We start from the raw sequence: 24239 nt of genomic DNA on the forward strand, positions 1-24239 counted from the left end.
GATGTGGCCTGGCCTTGATCCTCTTCCTGCTGTGGTGGCTTGGGCTGCGTCAGGACAGTATGCAGGAGCCAAGGAAGAGTCCTGTCATCTCTCTGCTTCCTGGGGAAGCTTCTGAGGCGCCAGGATGAGCTTTAAATGAGAGCACTAAAATGGCTCAGAGGCTGCATCATTTGCATCATTCAAAAAATGCACAAAACTCTGCTTTCCTTAGGGAGAACGTAAGGCAGCCCCAGACACCCAGGTGAGAGCAGCAGTGGTGAGTGAAGAACAATCTGTGGCCCAGAGCAAGATCTTAGCCCACTTCTCCCCGAGGGATGAGGAGCCAGAGGAGATTCAAGTGGGCATCTGGAGACAGGGAGGGTATTGGAATAGTTGACCCCATTCCTCCTGAATGTGTAACAGAAGGAAGGTGCTCCTTGGCAAAGAGGCTGCATGGCAGGATGCAACCAGCACCAGAAGCTCAGCAGTTCTTCACCTGTTTTTTCATGGCTTAGAGGGACTGCCATAGCCCTCTTGGGATCAAGGCTGGGGGCTGAAAGATGTATTCTGACCTCACGCAGATGTTCCCTTCGTTTACTGGTTTATGAAATGTGGCTCATGCTCCAATTGCCCCCTCTGCTCATGTGGATAGGGTTCTGGTGTGGTGCCAACCTCACCTGCCACATTATTAGGAACAATGTGGGTGACCCCGGGCTGCTGGTGGAAGAGGGACATTGGGCAGGAGCTGCAGGTCAGACCTGGGCATCAACAACCTAGATCTTATACAAGAGGGTGTAAAACGGAGTGGAGGTGGAGGCCACCCAGCAGCTCCACCACCCAGGAGAACTGATTTACTTTATTCTCACATCCTCTGTGAGTGCTGACTTCTCCTGGGACCAAGCAATTGCCTGTCTTCTGGGGAAGGGAGATGAAAGGTTGAGTGACTGCAGTGGCTCCCTCTTGGGCAGAACATGGAGAGGGCTGTGAAACACAAGTCCTGTCTGCCTGACCCAGCTGGACAGGACAGCAATGCTCCAGCCCTGAGTGGCTTCCACATGGGGCCAGCACCTTGCCAGCAACCTCAGACTCCCATGGAGGGCTTTTCCCCAGACCCTCCAGCTTTCACGGATGTGGGAAGCTCAAGCATATGTTGCTGCTGCAGCGAGCAGAAAATCGACCGAGAGTCTGCCTGTGCCCTGATCGGCTGGTCACGGCTCTAAACAAGATGCAAGAGCCTTGGGGCTACTTGGCTGTCATTAAAATGGTGTGGATGGAAGGAAAAGTCTAATTGACTGAACAACAGCCTGCACTGTGTAATTAAACTAATTGTGGCTCTACCTGCATGGGTCAGAAGCGATTTGTGTGGCTGTTAAGGCACTGAAAAATAAGAGGTGGAGATGTGTGTGAAAGTATTTCTTACACACGTTTCCATAGGTCATTTTGCTGTTTCAGTTCAGGCAATTTTATGCCCTCGAAATTTTTGGTTTCTGTCAAATTTGAGGAGATTGTTAATATTTCATGCTGAAGCAGGGAAAAGTAAAAAGGTCACTGTTGTTAGCAGTTTCAGGTGGCAGCGTTTCAAGTGGAGGTAATACTTTTTCAGTGCTATTTTCTTATTTGAAGCAAAATCCCTCAAAAAAGAGAAGGGGAAGGACTGTTTTCCAAAATGTGTTTCAGCCTGGCTCTGCACCCACGGAGGGCGTTGGCAATTGTTTTTATTGACTTGAGGAGGAGAAGACCAGGCCTTCTGCACAACCCAGTGAAACACAACTCACTCCTTTGCTGCCAGGGATTTATGGTGCTAGCTTTCACTGATTGCTTTGAAAGTCCTGGCTTCAGAATATGGTGTATTTGGAAGAAGCCGAATGAGAAACCTGCTGTAGTGTCATGTTTGAACTCTTTGACCTTGTTTTCAAGTCCTTGTGAAGCAGAGCCCACCTCCAGCTTGTAGCTCTGCTCTTATTGATTATCATTTTGAGTCCTTCAGGCATTTTACTGTGCCCAAAGCGCCGTGTGCTTTTCAGAACAAATAATCTGACATGACAGCTGCTGAACTGACTCTGCTCTCTCTAGGCTGTCAGCACAGGACAGAGCCTGTGCTTGTGCTGGAGGAGACCTACATAGATAAGTGGAGAGGCTGGTGCATTTTGTTGCAGTAGGACCACTTGTCTAGCGTGTGAGCTGGTGTCTAAACACAGGAGTCAAACACTTAGCCTGGAGCAACCGATGCCTGTATTTTTCCTGGTCAAGGCTATATGTCTGGGGAAGGACATGGCACAGCCGGGCTGTGGGACATGCATGAGCTCTTCTGCCCTAATCATCCATCACTGTAAGAGACAGGACAGTAGGTGAGATGAATCTTCAGTGGGTCCTCTTGACTGTTTTTCAGTTTCTTGACTGTGGAGAAACTTCTGTAAATATAGCTTATTCTTTCTGAGCTGGAGATGAAGGACCTCACTTCTCAGGTAAGAAGAAATTGCCAGTATGGTCTGCTGCTCCTCTATCATCCTACCCCAAGAATATGAAATACGAGGTGTGGTTATCTGGCTGCAGTATCTCTCCAGAATTGTGGCAACAGGAACAGAGAAAAGAGCACAGGATATATACATACTTTTTTAAGATAGCAGCTTACCTACTGTTTTTTGTCTCAGGAAAAAAAAAGTCAAAATGGCTTCTGCTGACTCTAATTTGTTATGTCTCCAGGCATAGCTAATTATCCTAACTTAGCCCAGCTCTGAATTCTTCCCAGGGGTTTTCATGCTATTTCTTCTGTTTTGATTTATAAATTGTCTTTATTTTACTTTCCTCCTACATGTTCTTTAAAATCCTTTTGCTCCCTGCCTTACTGAGGAGCCAGGAGCTGGTATGACAATGCTATCACAAGGTGTAGGACAGAAATGGGATCTATTCACCAAAGCCTTTGCTCTGGGTATCCTGCAATACTTCTGGCATCTGTCTCATGGGCTCTGTGGAATGGACTCTTCTCCCCAGAAAGCATTTTCATGCTGCCACTTACTGCTGGACTGACCTGCAATCATCCTTGGGCTAGAGGAGTTGTGAGGCTCAGTGTGGGCTCCATAGCTCAGAGGGTTTGGTTACAGCCTTCATCCCACAGCAAAGAGATTTCTGGCTTCTCCACTGACTTACCACAATGAATTGCAGGGGGCTTTTCTCTGATTCAGCCATTCCCTTCACAGTTCATACAGTTTTCCTAATCTCAGCCGTGAATTCTGTGGGGGAAGGAAATCCATCTGCTGTAATCATGGAGTACCCCTTGTAGTAAGCAGAAGTCAATACTGACATTGAGCCTGGACTTGGGAGACCATCTCTGTCCAGGACACTTCAGAAACTCTAATTAATGAGTCCTCCAAACATCCCATGGGATAAATGGGTACTGTTTACTTAGGAGACAAGACTGTTGATAGTAAGAAGCTCAAGCAAAGCCGACTTTAACTGCTAGAGCAGGACATATCTTCACAGTGTTGCTGTGTTTTATGTTATATCATCTTGTTTTTTCTTTTTTTTTCCTTTCTTCTTCTGTCTCTCTTTTTTATTTGTTTTGTGTGGGGGAGTGGTCTTTGAGGGGGGGTTGTTTGGTTTACTTTGCTTTGCTTTGCTTTTGGTGGGGTTTTTTGTTGTTTTTGTTTTCCAATATGTATGTCTGGGAATGTTTTTGTCAACAGACTTCTCTGGGAGACTGTAGTACTAGTCACCCTCATGGTCCCTGGTGGAGGACCATGCCAGTCCCCTGTCTTTTGTTCTGGCTGAGGGCAGATGCTGAGGGGAGAGGATACAAACAGGAAAAGTAGGAAGTGTTATTTCCTTGGAAGAGTCCCTCAACCTCCAATAACTTACAGCTCAGGGTTTTCCTGAACTGCAGTGGTAGATCCTGGTGGATTTTTCCTTCCATTATTTTTCCCCTTAATTTCCTTTTTGAAGTCATGTAAACTCTCAGCATCCGTCATGTTCTGCAGTGGAGAGTCTTACTCAATAGCTGCACATTTTGTGAAATATCCCCTTTTGACCTCTTTGAACCTACCACCCACTGTCTTGGTTCAATCTCTTGTGGTTCTTATGTCAGAAATGGTGAATACTCATATTCTATGACACTGATACATTTATAGGCCCCTGTCAGTTACCTCTTCCACAGGACAATGGACCCTATCTCTTTTAGCATCTTGTGGCGTGGAAGATGCTCCACACTTTTAAGCATCCTTTTGTCTCTCCTCCATGTCTTTTTCTGACTTTGCAATAGCTTCTGCAACAGGAAGGGAGAACTGCACTTAGTTTTCAAGACACAAGTGCAATATTGTTTTAGACACAGGTCTAAATAACACAGCCTGCTCTTGCTCTCTTTCTGAATTGTTTTGGTGTGAGGGTTATGTACTCCTTAGGGCACGCCATCTCTCACATGGCTCCGTGGCTGATGCACTCAGTTTTGGGACCCAGACCTGGGAGATGTGGCACCTCCACCATGCCCCTTTCCACTGTCACTCAGACATGCCTGGACTGCTCTATGCTGGATCATCCACAGGCTGTGATTTCTCTGCATGTGTACTGGTCCAGGAGCTTTCCCAGAGCACTGGGATGAGAAGGAGATAAGATGAGAGTTGAAGGGTTTGTTATGTACTGGTAACAACCAGGTCTGAGTCTGTTGTTAGCAATCTATATGGGCACAACTCCTCAGAAGGGCAGCTTCGAGCAAGGCAAAATTCCTTCTCTCCGGAGAAAACAGGGAGGCATGGATAGGCTGCACTGATGTGCACCAGTCTACCCAGTGAGTCCGCCTCAGAGCCAGCAAGACCCTCCCCTAAGTCCACTACACTGACACAGGATTCTTTCTCTCTCATCAGGAGCTTTGCCCAGTGCTTCCCATTTCATCCGTGCTCGCCCAAGGCAGAAGCTGCCCTTCCTGCTCCTCTGGCCCCTCGGCAAGAGTGGCCACACATCTGAGTCACCATGGGCAAGATGGACAACCCCTCTGTGGAGCTGAACTCTCCCTCCGAGGTGAAGCAGGCAGCCCTGGAGGAGCCAGAGCCCATCACCCCTGAGGTTGTGAGCACTAAGAAGAAGAAGAAGGAGCTCCCAGATAGAGGTTCCTGGAAGGGGAAATTTGACTTCTTGCTGTCCTGTGTGGGCTATGCTATCGGTCTGGGCAACGTCTGGCGCTTCCCTTATCTCTGTGGCAAGAATGGAGGAGGTAAGAGAAACACACCATGCCTGCATCCATTCCTGAGCAGCCTTGTCCCTGAACAGGCTTTGGTTTGGTGTGTCTGGGTTGATCCTCCAGCTGAGAGCTCTCCCTCATGATGTGAGTTATTAACTTGTCAGGAAACTAGTTCTCAGATCTGTGGGCTTAACTAGCAAGTGCAAGCTGGGAAGAAGCCGTACAAAGAAATGAAACAAGAAGTTTGAGTTCTGTCAAGCTTTTGCAATCCAGATTTGCAGGGCTACAGAAAAGACTGTCCTCATTTATTTACAAGGAGGACTATGCACATAGGCACCCAGCTGGATGCTGGGGCGCTCCCAGGGAAACCTGCTAATGGTGAGGTTCTCCTCAACCTAGTGTATTCTCAAGGGATAACAGTTTTTCATGTGAGTTTGGATCACATGTCTAAGGAGTTCTGATTAGAAGCTTTGCATGGATCATAGCAGGGCTGTGTAGACATATATACAAACAAGTGTACTTATGTACATGTACACACAATGACGTGTCATCATCTATGGAAGGAAATGAGCTTTGACTTACTAGAGTGCTGCGAGAAGGGTCACAGTTATTATCTCCATCCTAAGGCCTGGAAAACAGAGGCATAAGACAAGAAGGAAGCTGGCAAAGGATGCAGATCCCACTTACAGTGGGATGTAGCTGGTAGCAGTGCCCTCTTCTGCAGACAGCTAACACCAGCTACTTTTTATTCTCTTTATTATTGCACCACTACATCCTTTCCTTACCATCATCTGCTGAGGCTTTGCCAAACCATTGGAAGGCTAGAGAAAGGCAGGCAGATGGGGAAACACTGCTGGGCTAGGAATCAAGAGATCTGGCTCATCAGCTCCCTGCCCAGCTACAGACTTTCTGCATGTCTTGGATCAAGTCAGAAAATAAATTCCTGTGCCTCAGCTCCCCTCTAAAATAGTGCTATTTCTTCAGCCTTGCCAGGGAGATGCTTTTTGGGAGGATAGTATGGGCTGGTGTTAGTAGAAAAGAGGCTCTTTCTTCTCCTCACTCCATGCCCAGCTCTCCTATCGTTTGTGCCTGTTACCAAAATAACCTTCCTCCTGCACCTTGAAGAGCTGCTCACCTCCTTGAACCATTTCTCAGACTTCCCGCACAACTCCAAACCCCTTTTCCTCCCCTTTAAGGCTGTATATATAGTTTTAGTATCACCTGCTGCTCTTCCCACATGGCTGTTTGCCTCCCTCTTAGCTCTTCCCTGCCCAGAGTCGCTGTCCTTGGTGCCACATTCATTCATGCTGCTCTGAGGGTTTCTCGTGCTTCTTCTCCATGTCGTTTTTATTTTCCTTTTGCCTTTGATTCTCATGACTCAAATCCACTTCTACTGTCCATGTTGCAGGTAGTGTAGGATGCTCTTCTCCTCCAACCCTGGAAAAGAGGAGAAGGGTCTGCTTCTAGGACTGCTCCCTGAAGCAGTCTGTCCATGTAACTCCATGGCATTTAAGGGTATCTTGGCTCTTTCTCTGAAGCATGTGAAGTGAGTTCCAGCAGGAGATCAGACATTTATCAATTTTGACAAGAAGATTTTAATGGAGTATGTTGTTTTCATAGAAGTATAGAATCATAGGATGATTCGAGTTGGAAGGGATGCTAAAGATCATAGAATCATAGGTTGGAAGGGACCTTAAAGATCATATAGTTCCCACCTATCTGCCAAGGGCAGGGACACTTTTCCCTAGACCAGGTTGCTCAAAGACACATCCAACCTGGCCATGAACACTTCTAGGGATGGGACATCCACATCTTCTTTGAGTTTTGTGCAGAGGCATGAATATGCAGCTGAGCTGAGTGAGGTTTATGGCCTTCCTAGGGGAACCTGTGCCACCAATGTCAGAGCCACGGTGTGGATTTGTCACCTTTATCTAGCCACCTGACTGCCAACCCTCCTCACACAGCATTAGCCCCGTGGCTAAGTCCCAGCACCAGCCAGTATCTGCCCTGTGGCTGCTGTGTCATCTCAAATCTCACACTGGATCTGTGATGCCTATGGCTGTTTCCTCACACATAAAGGTGGGGGTGACAATACATATAATTAGATGAAGGGTGGTGTGAAGCCCTATTTATAAAATCAGCTGAGAACCTAGGACAGAGGATGCTGTGGAGGTGTGGAGCACTATTATTAGCATGAGCAGTGGCACGCAGGGTGATCTCTGCCCCGGCAGCTCCAGGCGTGCAGAGGGACCAGCCGGCTGTGAGCAGGAACGCCAGACCGAGGAAAGGCAGGGATCGGTGCCTGACCCCTCCCAAACACCCTGCCTCGCCTGCCGCTTCGTGCCGTCCGCGGCGCTCCGGATCCCTCATCCCTCTCACCCCTACCAGGTCTGGCTGTTCGCAGGCACGACTGTTCCCACAGCCGGCAATAATGAGCGGCAAGTGGAGGCTGCCGATGCTGGAGACAGGCGGGAGAGCTGACGCACGAAAGCGTCAGCGGGAGCCGATGCGAGGCAGGGTCTCACGGCATCTGATTCGCAATCGGGTGGGCACCGCCTTGGCTCTGCCCCGACGGAGGCGCCTCCGGAGCAGAGCAGACTGTGGGTGGGACTCTAATTTTAGCGTCCTGCATGTGCGCTGCTCAGAGCGCGGTCGTGTGGGCTGCTTCCATTACGCACAGGCAAATTGAACTGAATGGAAATATTGTCGTCTCACTTACCGCTGTCACGTTGCATCGGCTCACGGCTGGTTTGCTCGGCGCAGGGAGCCCAGGGCACGGCAGCCCAGCGCACGGCCCGCCCGCTACGGGGGGCAGGCTTCGCCCAAACTGATGGCTGGGCTCCCTGCTGGGCTCTGCACACAGCTGGATGTGCCCAGATGTGACTAACCCTCCAGCCTCTACACCGATTTCTAACCTCATGCATTCCTTCTGATCTCAACAGGGTTTTACCAGACCCTAAATTCACTCTAAATGCGGCTAAAAATTGTCTGTGAGATCCTGAGCTTGAATAACTTGAGAGAAAAGCAATTCTTTAAATAAGCATCATGCATTCCTCTTTTGCACACTGAGACTTGAACTAATGGCATGTAACAGCCTGTAATGCTCAACTTTTGATTCATGGGCAGTGTTCCTTGTTTAAGGATTAATTGTTATTCCTTGCTTTATGTCATTAGGAACTGGTGACTGCAGGCAGATTTGGGGCTGCTCAGTGGGTGCCAAGCACTGTATGATCCTTCCGTGCCTCCAAGAATCAGTGCTCTGAGCAGGCAGGGCAGGACCAGCACCATCACCCCTTTAACTCCATGGACTTTGGAGACAAGCTGGTATTCTCACAAGGTCACACACGACCATTTGTAGCAGGCTCAGGATCTGAACCAGACCTTTTGGCAGCTCATCCAGGGCCAGGGATTAAAGACCATTGCTTTCTCTCTGTGCCAAGGATTTAGGCAGAGGCCTGCAGACTTTAGGTACAGATTTTAGAACTGATTTCCACTCTGGCTGTACAGCACCTGGGGCTGTTACCAGTGCCCTGGATTGCAGATTTTCCAATATTCTCGAGGATTTTTGTTAGGCCAGGACAAAAGACCTGTGTCCAAAAGTTCATCTGTTGTTTTTTTTCTCAATAGTCTCATAAAACTTTCATCTACAAACCTTCCTGGCCTACTGTGCATGAAAAATGCAGGATTATCAGGGCTGTGACCAAATTTCATTAGTTGCTTGCACAGAAGCGAGGCAGGCACTTGCACTGCTGATAAACTCAGCCTCCAAACTCCACAGTGGCAGGGTGGCAGGATCCATGTCCTCCTGCATGGCTCCTAAGGGGAGTGGACCTTGCAGCCTGTCGTGGCCAGCAAGAACACGAGGGAGGATGCTGAGTGTGCAGCGCTGCTCAAAGCTTCTCTCTCCTCTTTGCCAGGCTGCTGGTGAAGCTGAGAGCCTGTGCTTCCATGCCAGCTTGTGATTCAGGCTCACGGTCATCGAGCTGCTGGCCCAGAGAGTGTTTCCTCCCCACCACCTACTGCCAGCTCCTCTTGCATGCTGCCTCCCGCAGATTCCCATGCCGGGTGCTGGCACCTGCCTCTCCCAGCTGGGCTCAGCTCCCTGCTTGGCAGGCAGGCGTCCCCAGCTGGGTGTCCCCTGAGCCAGCATCCCTGGCTGTGCCTCACTGCGTCCCTACCCTCAGAGAGCAGCTGCTGGAGCCTGACTCTGCCAGGTGCAAGCTGGGCCGCAGCTCTCCGGAGTGGCTTTGCTCTCTGGCTCCGTGTTTGCTTTCCCACTATTATCTGGAGAAGAAGACTCGTACTGACAGCTCAGCCCTTCGGCTAATGCAGTAACCAGTGCTGTCCCAAACATGGCCAGCTGCTTCTGAGCAAACTGAGTGTCCCCACTCTGTCCCCAGCCAGAGCTTGTCCTCCTCAGGGATGATGGCATGCTCCAGCACATGCATGAGAAAGGTGGAAAATGAGCTTTGTCCCAAGTCCTAAATGTCAGGATGACCTGAACATGTACAGCCTTCAAATCACACAGCAAGGCTCTCCTATTCTATTCCCTCTTCTTATAACTCAGTGCCAGTAATATCTCTAGTGAATGGCTGCACTACCTTGTTTATAGTGAAGAGATTTCCACAGGGCCATAGAGAAAAGTAATATTTTTACCAGGAATTCTAAGGGTAAAGCCTAAAACATGGATGGTAGGTATATAGCACTGTTATGAGAAAAAATACAGTCTTTGTCACAGTTTTCTTAAAAGACTGAAATAGCTATAAAAAAAGAGAACAGTGGCCAATGCTAGATATTCCTGTGCACTTTTCCCTTGAGCTGAAGAACTGGAAGCTGCTGCAGGTAAGACAGAAAGCATCAACAAGAACGTTACCAATGTCAGCGTCCAAGTTTTGGGTTTGTTGTCAGATTGGGTTTAGCACTGCCTAATAGCTAACAACAAAGTGAGACTGGCATTGCATAGCTAGTGATGCCAGTGTATATGTACACAGGATACATAAATACCCATTGTGATAGGAACAGATAAGGGTAAAGCAGTGGTGATCTCAGTGGGAGACTCATGGAACACACCAACTCCAGTTGGAAACTGTCGTCTCCAAGCAAGGCTGCTCCTCTTCACGTGGGTGCTGTGGAGCAAGAAACTGCAGCTGGAGGTATTTGCTTCATGGTAAAAGAGGGAGCTGTCTGATAACACTGCTCCTTCTTTCAGGGGCCTTCCTCATCCCCTATTTCCTGACACTGGTGTTTGCTGGGATTCCTCTTTTCCTTCTGGAAACTGCTCTGGGCCAGTATACCTCTGTCGGTGGACTGGGAGTCTGGAGATTGGCACCCATGTTTAAAGGTACTGTGTGTTTGTGAAACCAATGGCACGTAACTACAGATTTCATTAAAGGTTTGAGGAGGAAATCAGCAAATCCCTTGGGTCTGGGATGGGGTGGCAGGTGAGGGGAGTGGTTTTTCCCCTCTGTCATTATCCAACTGTCCTTGGCTCTGATGTCTGCAGTTATTAACATCACTATGCTCTGTTTGAGCAGTCTTGTGTGGTGACAAGGCATAAAGCCTCCCTATGTAGGCTTACCTTAATTGGATGGGAAAGCTGTAAAGAGGGGGCATGAACCTGTTGCCGGGCCTGGAGTAACTGTATTCTGGAAACCAGTGGTGATTTAGAAATGCCTTGAATGTGGGAAAGTGCAATTCTGCAAGGGAAGTGACCAGATCCTGTTTTCATGGGGCTCTGTCCCTAAAGAACCCATAGCAGACTGAAAGGTAGCACTGTTCTCCCTGTGCGAATGGACGGGTGAGAGACGAGAGGGAATGAGCCTCCCTTGCTGACCCCCTCACAGCGCAACTGTAGCACACCCCGGGCTGATGAGCTAATTCACTTTTTCTAGTTCTACCAAAAAACTTGCTGTGGTGCCTGTGAACTCACTCGGGTACTGGAGACCTGAACTGATGCTGCTCTCTGCCTTCATTTGCAGGAGTGGGACTGGCAGCTATGGTTCTCTCCTTCTGGCTGAACATCTATTACATTGTCATCATTGCCTGGGCTCTCTACTATCTCTTCAACTCTTTCACTGCGGTGAGTCACAGGCGTATCTGCAGCACGGCATTGGCTGTGTTCTGGGTCCTCACTCCTGCTTTGTGGGGGATGAGTGGTTTGTGCCACAAAACAGGCACTGCTGGACCCTTCCTGAAGAGGTTCATCAGCCCTGGGGGCAGTTTTGTAGTGTTGATTGGTACTGATGTTGCCTCTTAAGAGGATGGTCCTCTGGAGGGGACAGTCCCATCCCCTCTCTTAGTACTGTTCCCTGCTCACATCAGTCTTTTAAAACTCACCCTGTGTTTCTGTTGTATTTCTAGAGCTGCTCAAACCTAAGAGCTACACATTTCCATAACTGGTTTTGTTACAACGGGGTCTTTCCCAGGACTTAGTCCTGACCTTAATTAGTTCTTATTCACTCTTTTCTTGATAAATGAAATCTGGGGGATTTTGTTCTGCTGGGAAAATGATTGAGAAATCAATTAGACCTCTGCCTGTGATGTTCCCTTAGCATGTGCTTTGATGTTATGGTGTATAGTGGGTTCCTCTCCCATAGCAGGGTCTTCTACCATACAAGGTTAGAATTACTTCTTGGTATCAACTTCTTGGTAGATGAATGATTAATTTCAACCCAGAAACCGGGAAGATTTTCCTTAACATAACTCTCTGAGCAACCTGCACCCTTATAGACAACAATGACATGGTTCAAATGGGATCTTTTTAAATTTAATTTAGATACAACCATGAAATGCTGTTATGATGCTGTACATCCAGTTTTACTTTTTGTTTCAGCAAAATTTCAAATATCTATCAAGACTTTTGCTGAATTATTCTGTTTGGCATTCCCCACTGTGCTTCTACGCCCAAAACCACGTGTCACTGTAGGGTCCTGGATCTAGAACAAAATTGTAGGTTATGGATGAATAGATGCACCCTCAGAGGATTCCCAAATGAACAAAGGTCTACCCATCCCTGGGCAAGATGAGGCTTTGGTACATTCACAGACCCAGTTGCCGACAGTGCTCATATGTATGCAGACAGGTCCAAGTATTTGGCTCAAGATGTTTTCTTTTACCAGAGATAATTCTAAATTCCCAAAAGGAACCAAGGTACAAATAAAAAACCTAGGCTGATGTCGGCCCCCTGTCCCTCCTAAATTTGAGTAGGAGTATTTTGAACTATAATAGGAGCCAAGCTTCATATATAATAGGAGCCTTCTGCAGTTTCTGTCCTCTGAAATTCAGAGGAAATGGAGCAGCAACAAACTGCCCCCCAGCCTGCCCCTCCTTGTAAGAGCTGTGCAGCTCCTCTGATGCGCAAAGCACTTGTTTGAAGGGCTGCCTTTGCTTCAGTGCAGTTAGCATTTTTCAGTGAAATCATCATGTGGGTGGAGCAGCCTGGGTGGCCACCAAATGTCCCTCACTCCCTTACAAGAGCCACCCTTCTGCCAAACCAGCACGTTAGAAGGTGTTGTCTCCTGGAATGAACTGATTCAGGCGGAGCACTGAAGGCAGCACTTAAAGGCACTGATGCCACAAAACACTTAAAACGCAGATAATATTTCTAAAGAGGTTGGTGTTCGTGGATGAATAGTGATGGATACAAACATCTTCTTAGATCTTTGTTGAGATGGAGACCAAGGTCTTAGCTGCAGAGGGAAATCACCTCGTTTCACAGAATAGCTGTTCTGCATTTATCTATGTGCACTGTGCTCGGGAAAAGAGACTGTTACACATTGAGACATATCTGAGTTGCTTTTCTTGGGCTGTCTTGACCATGGCACTATGTGGCACGGGTGAGCTGCCCTGCACGCTCACAGGGCCCCTGGCACTGCAGCTTCAGCGCTCACGGTGCCAGAGCTGATCGCATTAAATCTGTAGTGGTGTGCTACCGTCACACTGCTACTACCTACAGCGTAAACACTGCCCAGGAATCCCTTTGTGCTGCTTATAATTGGGGCAGGAGACAGCATGAAACAGCTGTTATGCTTTAGATTTACTCCTGTGCTTGCGTTACATTAGTCCACTGGTCTAGTAGACAGCCCGTTAGCCCCCATTCTGAGGGCCATGTTGCTTTTTAAGCATTGGAGCTTAGTATAAATGAGAGGTAAGAAACTGTTTATTCTTTGTGCACTAAATTCCAACCACTTGTTGAGTGAAGCTAGCCAAAAGCTGTAATGGTTATAAACACAATATCCCTCGATAGCCATTTTAATTTGTAGCTATTAATTACCAACAGTTAATTGGAAATGGCTTTCTATCTGGGGAATTGCTAACATTTTATTAGAGCTACAGCACTGTCCTAATCAAGCTGTGATATTGTTTCCTGGAAAATCCTTGTCACAAATTACCATATTTTAGAAAATGGTTTCATGCTTTTGACTACAATGGCGTACCCATCTGATGGTGCTGCCCATCCTCTTGGCAAAAAAAATAATGGGGTTTCGGTTTAAAATAAGCCAAATTTCACTTCTCAATGCTGCCCTTGGGAGATACAACATTAATGACAACCCTACTGTCCTTATTCCGGTGCAGGACCTGCCGTGGCAGAACTGTGGGAATGCCTGGAACACCGACCGCTGCTTCTCCAACTACTCCCTGAATGACACCACCAACCTCACCAGCGCCGTCACCGAGTTCTGGGAGTACGTCCACAGCCTGCCTACACCAGGTTTCTCCCCCCTCACCACAGTCATACCTGCCCACCAGGATTGTGGCTGGTGCCTGTTGGCACTGTCCTTGGATAACTTTGGCAGGAGGGTGTTACAGCCAGCCATTGGCCGTGGTGGGCATGGGGTGCACTGTGCAACCACAGGTCTGATGAACAGAGAGGATAACAGCCTCTCCACCTCTCTTCTCCTCCCTTTATCCCATCACGATGAACCTCAGGTCTCTTTAGGGTTTTGTGGGTTCTCATGCTTGTCTGCACCTGGCCCTTCACCCTCTATCCCCCCCCGGGATCTCCAATCCCTCTGCCCCCAAGGGTTGGACTTCCCTCTAACGCAAAGTCTCCCATCCCTAGGAGGAACATGCACCAGATGTCGGGGGGCCTGGGGGAGCCCGGCTCCGTCCGCTGGCCCCTGGCTGGCACACTGGCCCTGGCCTGGCTGCTGGTCTACTTCTCCATCTGGAAGGGTGTGGAGTGGACAGGCAAGGTACGGTGTGAGGACCGGGTGCTTCAGTGCTGCCTCTCATTGCTCCACTCAGGTCTCGGCTGTCGAAATGTCCTCCAGACTCAATTTTATTTAAGTGCCTATAACTAAGGTTATGGTGTTTCGAGGCAGAATCATAGTAGATGCTATTAAATTCCTGACATTTTACCTTTCACAGTTGTAAAAATTGCTGCCGTGTTTATGGTAATTTTCGTTCTAAGTGTAGAGAATAGCTCTTCCCTGTAAAGTCACGGGTCTCAGCGCTCAGTCCTTTGGGGAAGAGGCTTGTGAAGATGCTTTCAGAGATTACTTATATTTCCCACCTTGGGACAGCCTTTTGAGAGAGTAAAGCCTCTTCTCGTCTCCCCTTTTGAAAATCACGGTCTCTTAAAATGCTTTTGGTGGAAAAAGCCCTCACCATCTCGTTTGAAAATTTCCCTGCTGCCCTTTCAGTATTGGTGGGAGACCTTCAGATGAGAAGCACATTGTTATTCACTGTGTAGCATTTCAGGCTAGCACAGCAGAAAGGTAATTGCTTAGTTTAGTGAAAACGTGATGCTGAGACACTGGGATATGTTATTTAGAGGACAGCGTGGTGCAGCAGGACAATATTATGAAAGGAATAATCTAGAGGAGAGATCAGAAATAAGTGCTTCAGGGGTAGGTCACCTAAGCTGTTAACTTCCCCAGTGGCTCCCAAACAGGTTTTAGCCACACAACCACTGCAAAGCCATGGTGATTCCTGGTATGGACCCTCTGATGAGGGATGTCATGTACTTGTGAGTCCCTGAAATAGTACTGAGAAGAAAGTGGTGGAAATCAAGACAACTCTTGTTGCTTGATGCATAGGTCTAGAGAAACATCGGCTTTAGCTCTGCAAAATAAGGATGTGATGACTTAAAGGGATTACTTTTCTGAACTAAATTTATCCTCGTGCAATTCCCTTGTCTTTGGGCATTTCATCCAGACTTCAGCATGCTACTTTTATGATTAGTGTGTCTTTGCATATCATTGGTAGGGAGAAACCTCAGACAGACAGAAATGTTACTAGCATGGGAATGGGAGGCAGCAAATGCAAGGAAATTCTGCTGAAAGTGGCTGTGCTTGGGGAGCCTGTCCCCCTCACGGGGGGACATGCCACATGCAATGACACTGTGGGCAGGAAAGCTCCTGGGCACTGGTGGGCTGAGGGTTTCTCTACCATGGGGTCTTTTTCAGGTCGTGTATTTCTCAGCCACCTACCCCTACTTCATGCTTTTCATCCTCTTATTCCGTGGAGTCACTCTGCCGGGAGCCAAGGAGGGGATCCTCTTCTACCTCACGCCTGACTTCAGAAAGCTCTCCGACTCTGAGGTTCGTAGCCTAGTGACGAAAGCTCCTATCTCCCAGTTGTCTCTGCATTAGTCTTCCAAAGGCACTTCCCTTGAATATTTTAAGTATTTAAAAAAATCCTGCAACAGTTCCTCGTTCAAAGTCACGACCCTTGCAGGCTAAGACAAAGCTGCACTGAGCTGCTGCAGGAGACGCAGCTGCAGCATGGGGTCCCTCCCTCTCCTGGTTCTTTCTCCACAGGTCTGGATGGATGCAGCCACACAGATCTTCTTCTCTTATGGCCTGGGGCTGGGGTCCCTGATTGCTCTGGGGAGCTACAACACTTTCCACAACAATGTCTACAGGTCGGTTTTTTCTTTCCCAGCCTCCTGCATGGCAGGGAGTGCTCAGAGTGAGGTAGAGGGTCGTGGTGAGTCTGGGGTGTCTGACCTCCACTATCCCCTTACTGCCAACATGCAGCCCAGGGAACACATTGTGATCACTACAGAGGGGCTCCCCTGCCTGCAGGACATTTCATATCTCACCTGTACTACCTCTCCAGGGCATGGACCTGCTCTCAGCAGGGCTTGGTCTTTTATTTACCCCACTCTCTGCTCTTGGCCTCTTGGTAGGGACCTGCAGGTGGTTTCTTTTCCTTCTTTCTCTCTTCCAGAGACTCCATTATTGTCTGTTGTATAAACTCCACTACAAGTGTATTTGCTGGATTTGTTATTTTCTCCATCATTGGCTTCATGTCACACATCACAAAGAAGTCAGTCTCAGAGCTGGCCTCCTCAGGTAAGCAGAAACGCAGTTCAAATGCAACAGTAACCTGTGAGAGCAATTTTTCTGTGAGCATGGGATGCTCCCAGGCCTTTCCAGACTGGGACCCAGGTGCTCTTTGAGCACCCTCCCACCAAGATATGTCTAAGGCACCTGTGGCTGATGTTGGTCACACCCTGGCTGCAAGGGGCGTCTCTGTCTGCTTTTAGTGTTCTTCTCCTTTTAGTGCTGAACTTTCATGTGATTTTGCTGTAAGGAAATATTTAGGCCATTTGCTGTCTGAAACCTTCCTGCAGAGAATAGATGCTACCTATGTTTTCAGCAGGCATGATGAAAATTTGGAGTCCCTTTTTCATGCGCAATCTTGAAACTGATCTCAGAATAATTTTTTAACCAAGATGGGACTGTGTCTTTTTACGCAAAGACATATTTTGAAATTGCTGTCTTCCCAGAGAAAGCTTTTATCTCAAGAAACAGCATTGTGTGATGGGAAAAAAAAAAAAGCACCGAGAAAGTTATAACCAGCTCCGATTTTTGTAGCAAATGCTCCAGCTCCATTTGGTTGCAATAATTTGATGACCTTCTTGCTTGCAGGACTTGTTTTTCCAGTCATTCCTGCCTCCCTGTCCTACCCCTGTGCACCCCACTGGGTTGGTGTGTCACGGACCAAAGCTCAGGTGTTCCTAGCTCCTATATCAAATACCCACAAGTCTTGGCTGGGACTGTCATCTCTCTGTTCAACCATGGCCCTTAGCTCAGACTTCCCATCAAATGCTTTATAAACATGCTCTCACCCCTCTTTCCATTACCACAGGCCCCGGACTGGCTTTCCTCGCCTACCCACAGGTTGTCACGCAGCTGCCCCTGTCACCTCTCTGGTCAGTCCTCTTCTTCTCCATGCTGATGATGTTGGGTCTGGATAGTCAGGTGAGACAACCCAGGTACAAGATGGGATAAGATACAAAAATATCTTCAGATATGATGGTGGTGTCCCCTCCTGCACCTCTGGACAGTGCTGAGCAGGGTGGTTTTTTAACTCTTAGTGGTGAAATGCAGCTTCATGAAACAAAACCTCCTGTGTGGACATCACCTTTGTGCTCTTGCCTCATGTAGACATATATTGCAAGTGTGATGGGATCTGACAACTTCCCAATGCACCAGTCCTTGTCCTACTGCCCATTAAAAATAAGAGCAATGACCAGTTTCCAGCAGCCCAGCAGAACCAGTCAGCCCTATAAGATATTCACCACTTCCCTGTAGAAGGAGAGGATCTTTGGCAAGCTTTTCTCTGTTCACACCAATTTTTGACCCTGTGGCCAAGTACCAGTGCTGCTGAGCGCACACAGTTGCCCCCACCTTGCTGGGTCACCCTGGCAGCTGAGCCTCACAGGCTCTAAGCAGAGCTAGTGGGAAACTAGTCCTGCCAAAATACTTTGCACCACAGGAAAAGGGAAAAAAGATTTCTTTCAAGTAATAACTTCTTTGTTGTTGTAGGACATGACTCCCCCCACTCCCAATATAGGTACATGAAATAAGGGAAATCAGTATGAACTATTTCATTTCATGCCTGCGTGACAGTAGTTTGTGGTCATCTCAGCTCTCTTAGTGTTCTGTGAGAAGCTTGGATGCTTGGAATTTTCTGTCACCTTGACCAAACTGCATTTCCTGTGGGGCGAGAGAATGTCATTACTTCAGCTTTTCTTCACAGCTTAGGGTAGAAGGTCTCCATGTTCCCTACTCCCAGGAGCCAGAGCCAGCATCTTTGCACAAGGTACTGCTGTCCAGCCAGACCCAGGGCTCTGGTGCAGCATCAACAGGTTCTGCTGAGAAAAGCAGTAACGCAGGATTTGAACTGGAACTCCCTCCAAGTGTGAGGACAGTGGTTTGATGCACTGTTTTGGCATTGGTGTGGATGACAAAAGTGATCCTGAGCAGAGCTGCAGCTCCCTGGCTCGTAGGTGAGCAGGAATAGATTCTGGCAGAAGGAAGGAATCATGCCTTGGGAAAGGCTGGTGCCTGGGTGGCTTTGCCATCAGGTGAGTCTTACTTGAGGGGGAAGCAGCTGGATGTAGCAAAAGGTCTCTACCCTGCCCCCTCAGAGCCCTCACAAAACAAACAAAAAAACCACCATTATCTCTGTGTTTTTACAAGTGGTGATACTTTTTTCTGATAAATCAGCTTAAAAGTAGCTACCCAGTGAAGCAGTGAACTGCAGTGTGCCTCCCTATTCAGTGCATCAAAATCAAAGGTTCCTGCAAAAGCCTGCACCTGGCCTGTCCCATCCTCCCTTGTGCCCACGTGCTCTTCCCTTGCAGCACAAACCACCAGTACAAAATGGATGCTCTCCTGGATCACAGGTAGCGTTCACAAACCCAAGCCTAGTTCAAAATCAGACTCAGACCTATTCCTGAAATGTCACACCTGGTTTCCAGGAAAATCAAATCAACTAAATCTGTTTTTCAATGATGGCACACTCTCATAAACCCATTATAAAGCTCATGTCTGCATTACTACAGACATTATTTAGCAAAAAAAGAAATGAAAATAAGAACTAAATATTCTGAAAGAAGCTACATTTACAGAAAAAAAAATTATCTCCTTGGATTATTCACTCAGAGCCGGTAAATAGTTCAAGGCATGACAATAAGCCCTCTAAGCATTCTGTGGAATTTATTTGCTGCATTTACTTCTGAAATACCCCTTGAAATTCTCCATGTTCCTTCTGACAGCCAGTCCTGGAGGGCAGTCTGTGGGGGGCTATCATCGCCTGAAGGAGAAGGCTGGGCAGAAATGAAGCATCAAAAGGAAAACAAGCTCTTAAAAAGCACAGCTAAATACATGTGAAATAGCTTTCTGTCTGCATGCTGGAGCTCTGATTCATTCAAACACACCAGCAAAGGCATGGTAGCTTGTGCATATAAAACAAGTAACACAGGCTGCAACAATGCCTGCAATTCCACGTGCATTTTGAAGCATTCATCTAAAAAAACAAGAAAAGGAAAAAAAAAAAGAAAAAGAAAAGATGGTTTTGCTATGTGCTGATTTCATATCCTTTGTGGTATTTGCAGATGGGGAGCAGGCATTTTTCATTTGGGTCAGCAGCCCAGTCCATGAGGCGCAGCAGGGCCATAGGGCATTTCTTGCACCCTGCACCCCCAGGGCTGCTGGGCTGACGCTGCCCCTTGTCACCAGCAGGGCACGGCTCTGTAGGCACGGCAGAGGCGCTCGGAAGCCCAGCTAGTGAAGGGAGGTCGGGCTGAGATCTGTGTTTGCAGTGCAGCAACAAGCTCCAGCCCTTTAGTGACGGTGGGAGTAGGTCTGGCGAGTCACATCTGCCTCTTTCTGCCAGGGTGCTCATCTCATCTGCAGGTCCTTGAATGGGATGAGTGACCTACATGGATGGACACACACCTCCCTCCTGTGCCCCCACTTGCTGCTCATGTGCCTTAATGTTCACTCTGCTCTCATCCATCCGGGCTTTACTCCTCTTGCGTCTAGACCCTCTTGTGTAATATGCTAATGCTTTCTTTTAACCTACCAGTTTCCAGGTCAGGCATTCATTCCTCAAGGGAGCTTGCAGGCCTTGTGACTGCAAGCCTGCGTCTGTCCCATGTGAGGCCTCCTCTCACGGGTTATTCATGAGGATTTCCAGCTGCTGGCAGTGAGACTGCTCGTGGATCTCTGGCTGCACATCTGTGGTCAAACTCCCCACACATCCTTGGGTCCCAGTCAGGGTGGTCTGTTTGACCAAGGAGGGAATAGCAAGCCCTTGACACTGGGAGAGGGTGGGAGAGGGAGTCTCCTGCAGACTGAGGTGCCATCTATACTGACTCTCAAGTCCAGGTTATCAAACCCATTATCCTTGTGTAATGATTAAGCTCAAAGGGGAAAAAGCAAAAGAGCTAAGTTAATGGCAGTAAAATGCTTAGGAAAGAGGCAATGTCATGGGGTGAGGCATGAGGAAGAACAGAATATATGCTAAAAATTATGTCTGGAGGAAGTTGGTGGGAAAAGCAGAGTTTTTTGGGAAGCCGACTGAAGTGGCAAGGACAGGAGGCACCCCAATGCCCAGATCCTCATCAATCCTGAAAGCAGCATACTTTCACTCAGATGAAATGCCTACTTATCTCGTGTGAGGAGCTAAGGTTTGGTATGCAGGCCTGGAAAAGTGGATCCCAGGCCAGCCAGGGAGCCACAGTCCACAGGGCCGGAAAGGTGAGCCTTCTCCATGCTGCATCCCTTCTGAAACCTGAGGCTGGCATGAGGCAGTTTTCAGTAAATGATATGAAGATTGTTGCCTGTTTTATGGCTAGAAAAAGCAGTATACTACCATTTGTTTCACCACCCTGTCCATTACACAGCAGCTTGATTTTGATAGGAGACAAAGAGATTTCAACTCACTTTGTAACCCTGTTTCTCATCACCCGCCTCCCTCTATTGCCCTCTATGCTTTCCCTGACGTGATCCTTCTTCCTGCACCAAAGAGCTGTCAGTTTTACTCCATCCCATTATCTGAGGCATCATTTTCTTCACTCCTTCTCTGGTGGACACCACCCTCTGCCCCTGACCACCCATGGCCCCTCTCCATTTCCCTCTCTGATCTCGCATCTCCTGGCCCTGACCATGGCTCTGGCAGTGCCTGGCCATGCATCCACATGGAAAGAATCACTTTTGACAGTGTTTTTTTTGTCATGCTATCTCTTCACACTGTGGTGCCAGCTCAGTCCTGACTCTTTCAGACAACAAACCAGGTGGGATGGGGTGAAGAGCTCACTGTCTATGAGTATAAAGGCAGCTTAACCCATGCGTGAATGGCAAAAGGTGCTTTAATGGCACTTGTGTCCAGCATAAAAGGCTTAGCTCATTAAACATTCAAGCTGAAGCCGCTGAGCTTTGACACTTTGGGAATACTGATTTTCCGTGAGGATATAAAACCCTGGACAGACACATTGCCCTTTGCCTTGCTCTGGCCCACATGGAAGCCAGCCCCAGCAGCCAGCAGTGTGCAAGCTCTTCCAAAATCCCTGCCCAGCTGTAGGCATGGCTCAGGCTCCCTGCTTTTCTTCCATACATCTTTCCAGCCCTCTGCTGCTCTTTTTAGTCCATATACCTCCACCTGCACTCTAGGGGTTCTTTTCTTCCCAGGGACAGGGAGGTCCCTGATTCCCAAGAGTGATGGAACCTCTTTCACTTTCATTGCATGGGCTTTTACATTTGCTCAGGGTGACCAGAGAAGCCAGGAATTTGCTGCTATCATTAATTCCCAGGGTTTCTGCTAGAGGCATGATGTGCTCTCTGAGAGCTGTATGTTACCTGTAGTTTCTGGGAGCGAGATACAAAAGTGAATCTCATGATTTATCAGGAAATAGGAGGAAAGGATGCACTTCACATATATATGGTCAAACTGTCCTCGTGCCAGAGGGTGGGACTAGCAGGAAAACTGATTTGAAGGTAACACTCACAGGGAATGTGTTGTGTAGCACACAACATATACTGTGCTTTATGTAGTGCTTCACAAGCCATCCAGGTGTTTCCATCTCTAGAAAGATGATATGCTGTGAGGATGGGCTTTCAATGTGCCCCATGCATTTAATGTAGTGTGCTTGAAAAAGGACTGGGTAGTCAGAGGTGTCGTAGTTATTCACACGCATATGAGATTGGGCAGTGGGTCATGCAGCTCCTTATTGAGTGTTTTAGATCACTGAACAGCACAAATGTTCTCTTGTGTGTTCCTGTAGGCTGGGAAGAGCACACATGGGAAGGGAAGAGCAAGCAAGGTCCAGCATGTGTCCCAGACACACAGCTGTGACACAGAGCCTGGCAGTGTGGGGGAGCAGGGCAGTGGAGGGGAGGCCTCAGAGAGTTTGTGGGAAGAAAGGAGAGGCTTTTCACAGGAGCAAAAGACAGGGATTTATCTCAGCTATTTTTAAGTATTTAACTTCAGTGCTTTTAGCTCCATCTCTATTCAGTGAAAGTCTGCAGAGAGTTCTTAAATCAATGAGGTTCTCTGCACTGAAGTTAAATGTGGGTGGGAGCAATGTCAGGCTACTTATGTATATGTCCTTGGTGTATACTTTTTCTCATAGTTCTGCACGGTGGAAGGGTTCATTACAGCCCTGGTGGATGAGTATCCTCATCTCCTAAGAGCCAGGAAGAAGATCTTCATCGCAGTGGTCTGTTTCATCTCTTATCTCATTGGATTCTCCAACATCACCCAGGTACAGACAGCCGTGCTTGTGCCTCCATTCATAACACCTTTCTAGTCACTTTGGCATAGCACAGCAACACCAAAAACTTTGGAAGAAGTGACAGCATTTCTCCTAATGGTGAATAAAAGGGTTTGCTCATCACTGCTACATCTCAAGTTACTTAGAATGCCTCCATAATTTTTTACCATTGTCCTGTTGTCAGTCTGTCTTGGTATTTTGCTATTTGCAATAAGGGCTCAAGCCAACAGAGCCCAAGCTGGGGGAGTGCTTGCTGCAAAGGGTTAAGATAACATAAAGAAAACCAGTCTGCTGGGGCCCTGAACTTCTGGGACTGAAGCCAAGGTTCACATGAGGGATGGTGAGGGCTGAGTGATCTGGAGACCATTTGTGGACCACTGAAGGTTCATGAGGAGGCAAGGCAAAACTCCTGGGAAGGGCAGAGCAGACTAAATTCAGCGACTCCATCTAAAGGGGAGAAATGTAAGAGATCCTAGTGAATTACTAGTTTTCTTCTCACCCTTGGCTATGCCTGAACAGATTGGCTAATTGTCTGCAAGATCACATCAGTTTTGCTGCTGGGAACCAGACTCAAGTAGAAACATTGCAACACTGGCTCTACTGTCCAAGGAAATTAACATTAAAGCCAACAGACACAGACAGAAGCAATCGAAGCTGCTGGCTGATATTGTCGACCAAAATCTACAACTCCTTAACTCTGGTTTTGTCTCTTCAGGGTGGCATTTATGTCTTCAAGCTGTTTGATTACTACTCAGCCAGTGGCATGTGTCTTCTCTTTCTTGTCTTCTTTGAGACCATCTCAATCTCTTGGTGTTATGGTAAGCACAGAACACCTCGTTCCTTTGTTTCCTCCATGGGCACAGTGAGTTATTTCAAAAGCCTCGCACAGTGAAGCCAATGACAATTTTGCAACTGAAAATAGCTTAGACTGATAACCCCAGAAAATCAGGAGTGGAAGGCTGTCATCTCGCTTCTCCAGCCCATCACAAAGACCTCTGCACAAGCTGACAGATGCCTAGGGTACTTCACTCTGGGCCTTCAAGGGGACAGCAGGAACATGGAAGCTGTTAGCAGGAATTTGCTTTTGTGTCCCAGTACCCCATCCCCTCCAGAAAATGAGTCTCTCATGCCTCTTGCTGTGACTGGCCTGTGCTGTGTCATGAGATGTGTTGACCATGGTGCTGAGATGGGATGTTTTTTTCAATGCTCATTTCTTCTTGTAGGTGTGAACAGGTTTTACAGGAACATCGAAGAAATGATTGGCTACAAGCCTTGCATCTGGTGGAAGATCTGCTGGGCCTTCTTCACACCTCTTGTCTGCCTGGTAAGACCTGGGGCATCCTATCTGCAGGTGTGGGTCAAGAAGGGCCCCTCAGTTTGGATGGACTGTAGGGGAAACACTATATTCTCCACCCAGTATAGGGCTGGTGCAAGGTGGTCCCAGGCAGACTTGAGATGAGCAAAGTGATACAGGAGCCTCTTTCACTCTGCCTGCTAGAAATCACCCATAAGAAAAGTTCTAGGTGACTGTTTTAATTTAAATGAGGCCATCAGTTCTTCATTCTTCTTTCTGAGATGCCA

At 47.8% G+C, this 24239-nt stretch overlaps 1 protein-coding gene across 1 annotated transcript in view; it reads left to right on the forward strand.

Annotated features, from left to right (window-relative positions):
- The window catches only part of LOC113954930 (sodium- and chloride-dependent GABA transporter 1-like), a 37321-nt gene that overhangs the window by 7392 nt on the left and 5690 nt on the right, over positions 1 to 24239 (forward strand). The window contains exons 2-13 of the mRNA XM_027659884.1: positions 4833 to 5179; positions 10356 to 10487; positions 11125 to 11225; positions 13721 to 13830; positions 14208 to 14340; positions 15556 to 15690; positions 15910 to 16013; positions 16322 to 16446; positions 17246 to 17358; positions 22518 to 22649; positions 23374 to 23476; positions 23882 to 23982. Coding sequence (XP_027515685.1) covers positions 4939 to 5179; positions 10356 to 10487; positions 11125 to 11225; positions 13721 to 13830; positions 14208 to 14340; positions 15556 to 15690; positions 15910 to 16013; positions 16322 to 16446; positions 17246 to 17358; positions 22518 to 22649; positions 23374 to 23476; positions 23882 to 23982 — 1530 coding nt within the window. The 5' untranslated portion in view covers positions 4833 to 4938. The remainder of the gene's footprint in view (positions 1 to 4832; positions 5180 to 10355; positions 10488 to 11124; positions 11226 to 13720; positions 13831 to 14207; positions 14341 to 15555; positions 15691 to 15909; positions 16014 to 16321; positions 16447 to 17245; positions 17359 to 22517; positions 22650 to 23373; positions 23477 to 23881; positions 23983 to 24239) is intronic.

Source organism: Corapipo altera, unplaced genomic scaffold (assembly GCF_003945725.1).
Source record: "Corapipo altera isolate COAL_440 unplaced genomic scaffold, ASM394572v1 1, whole genome shotgun sequence".
NCBI classification, from domain to species: domain Eukaryota; kingdom Metazoa; phylum Chordata; class Aves; order Passeriformes; family Pipridae; genus Corapipo; species Corapipo altera.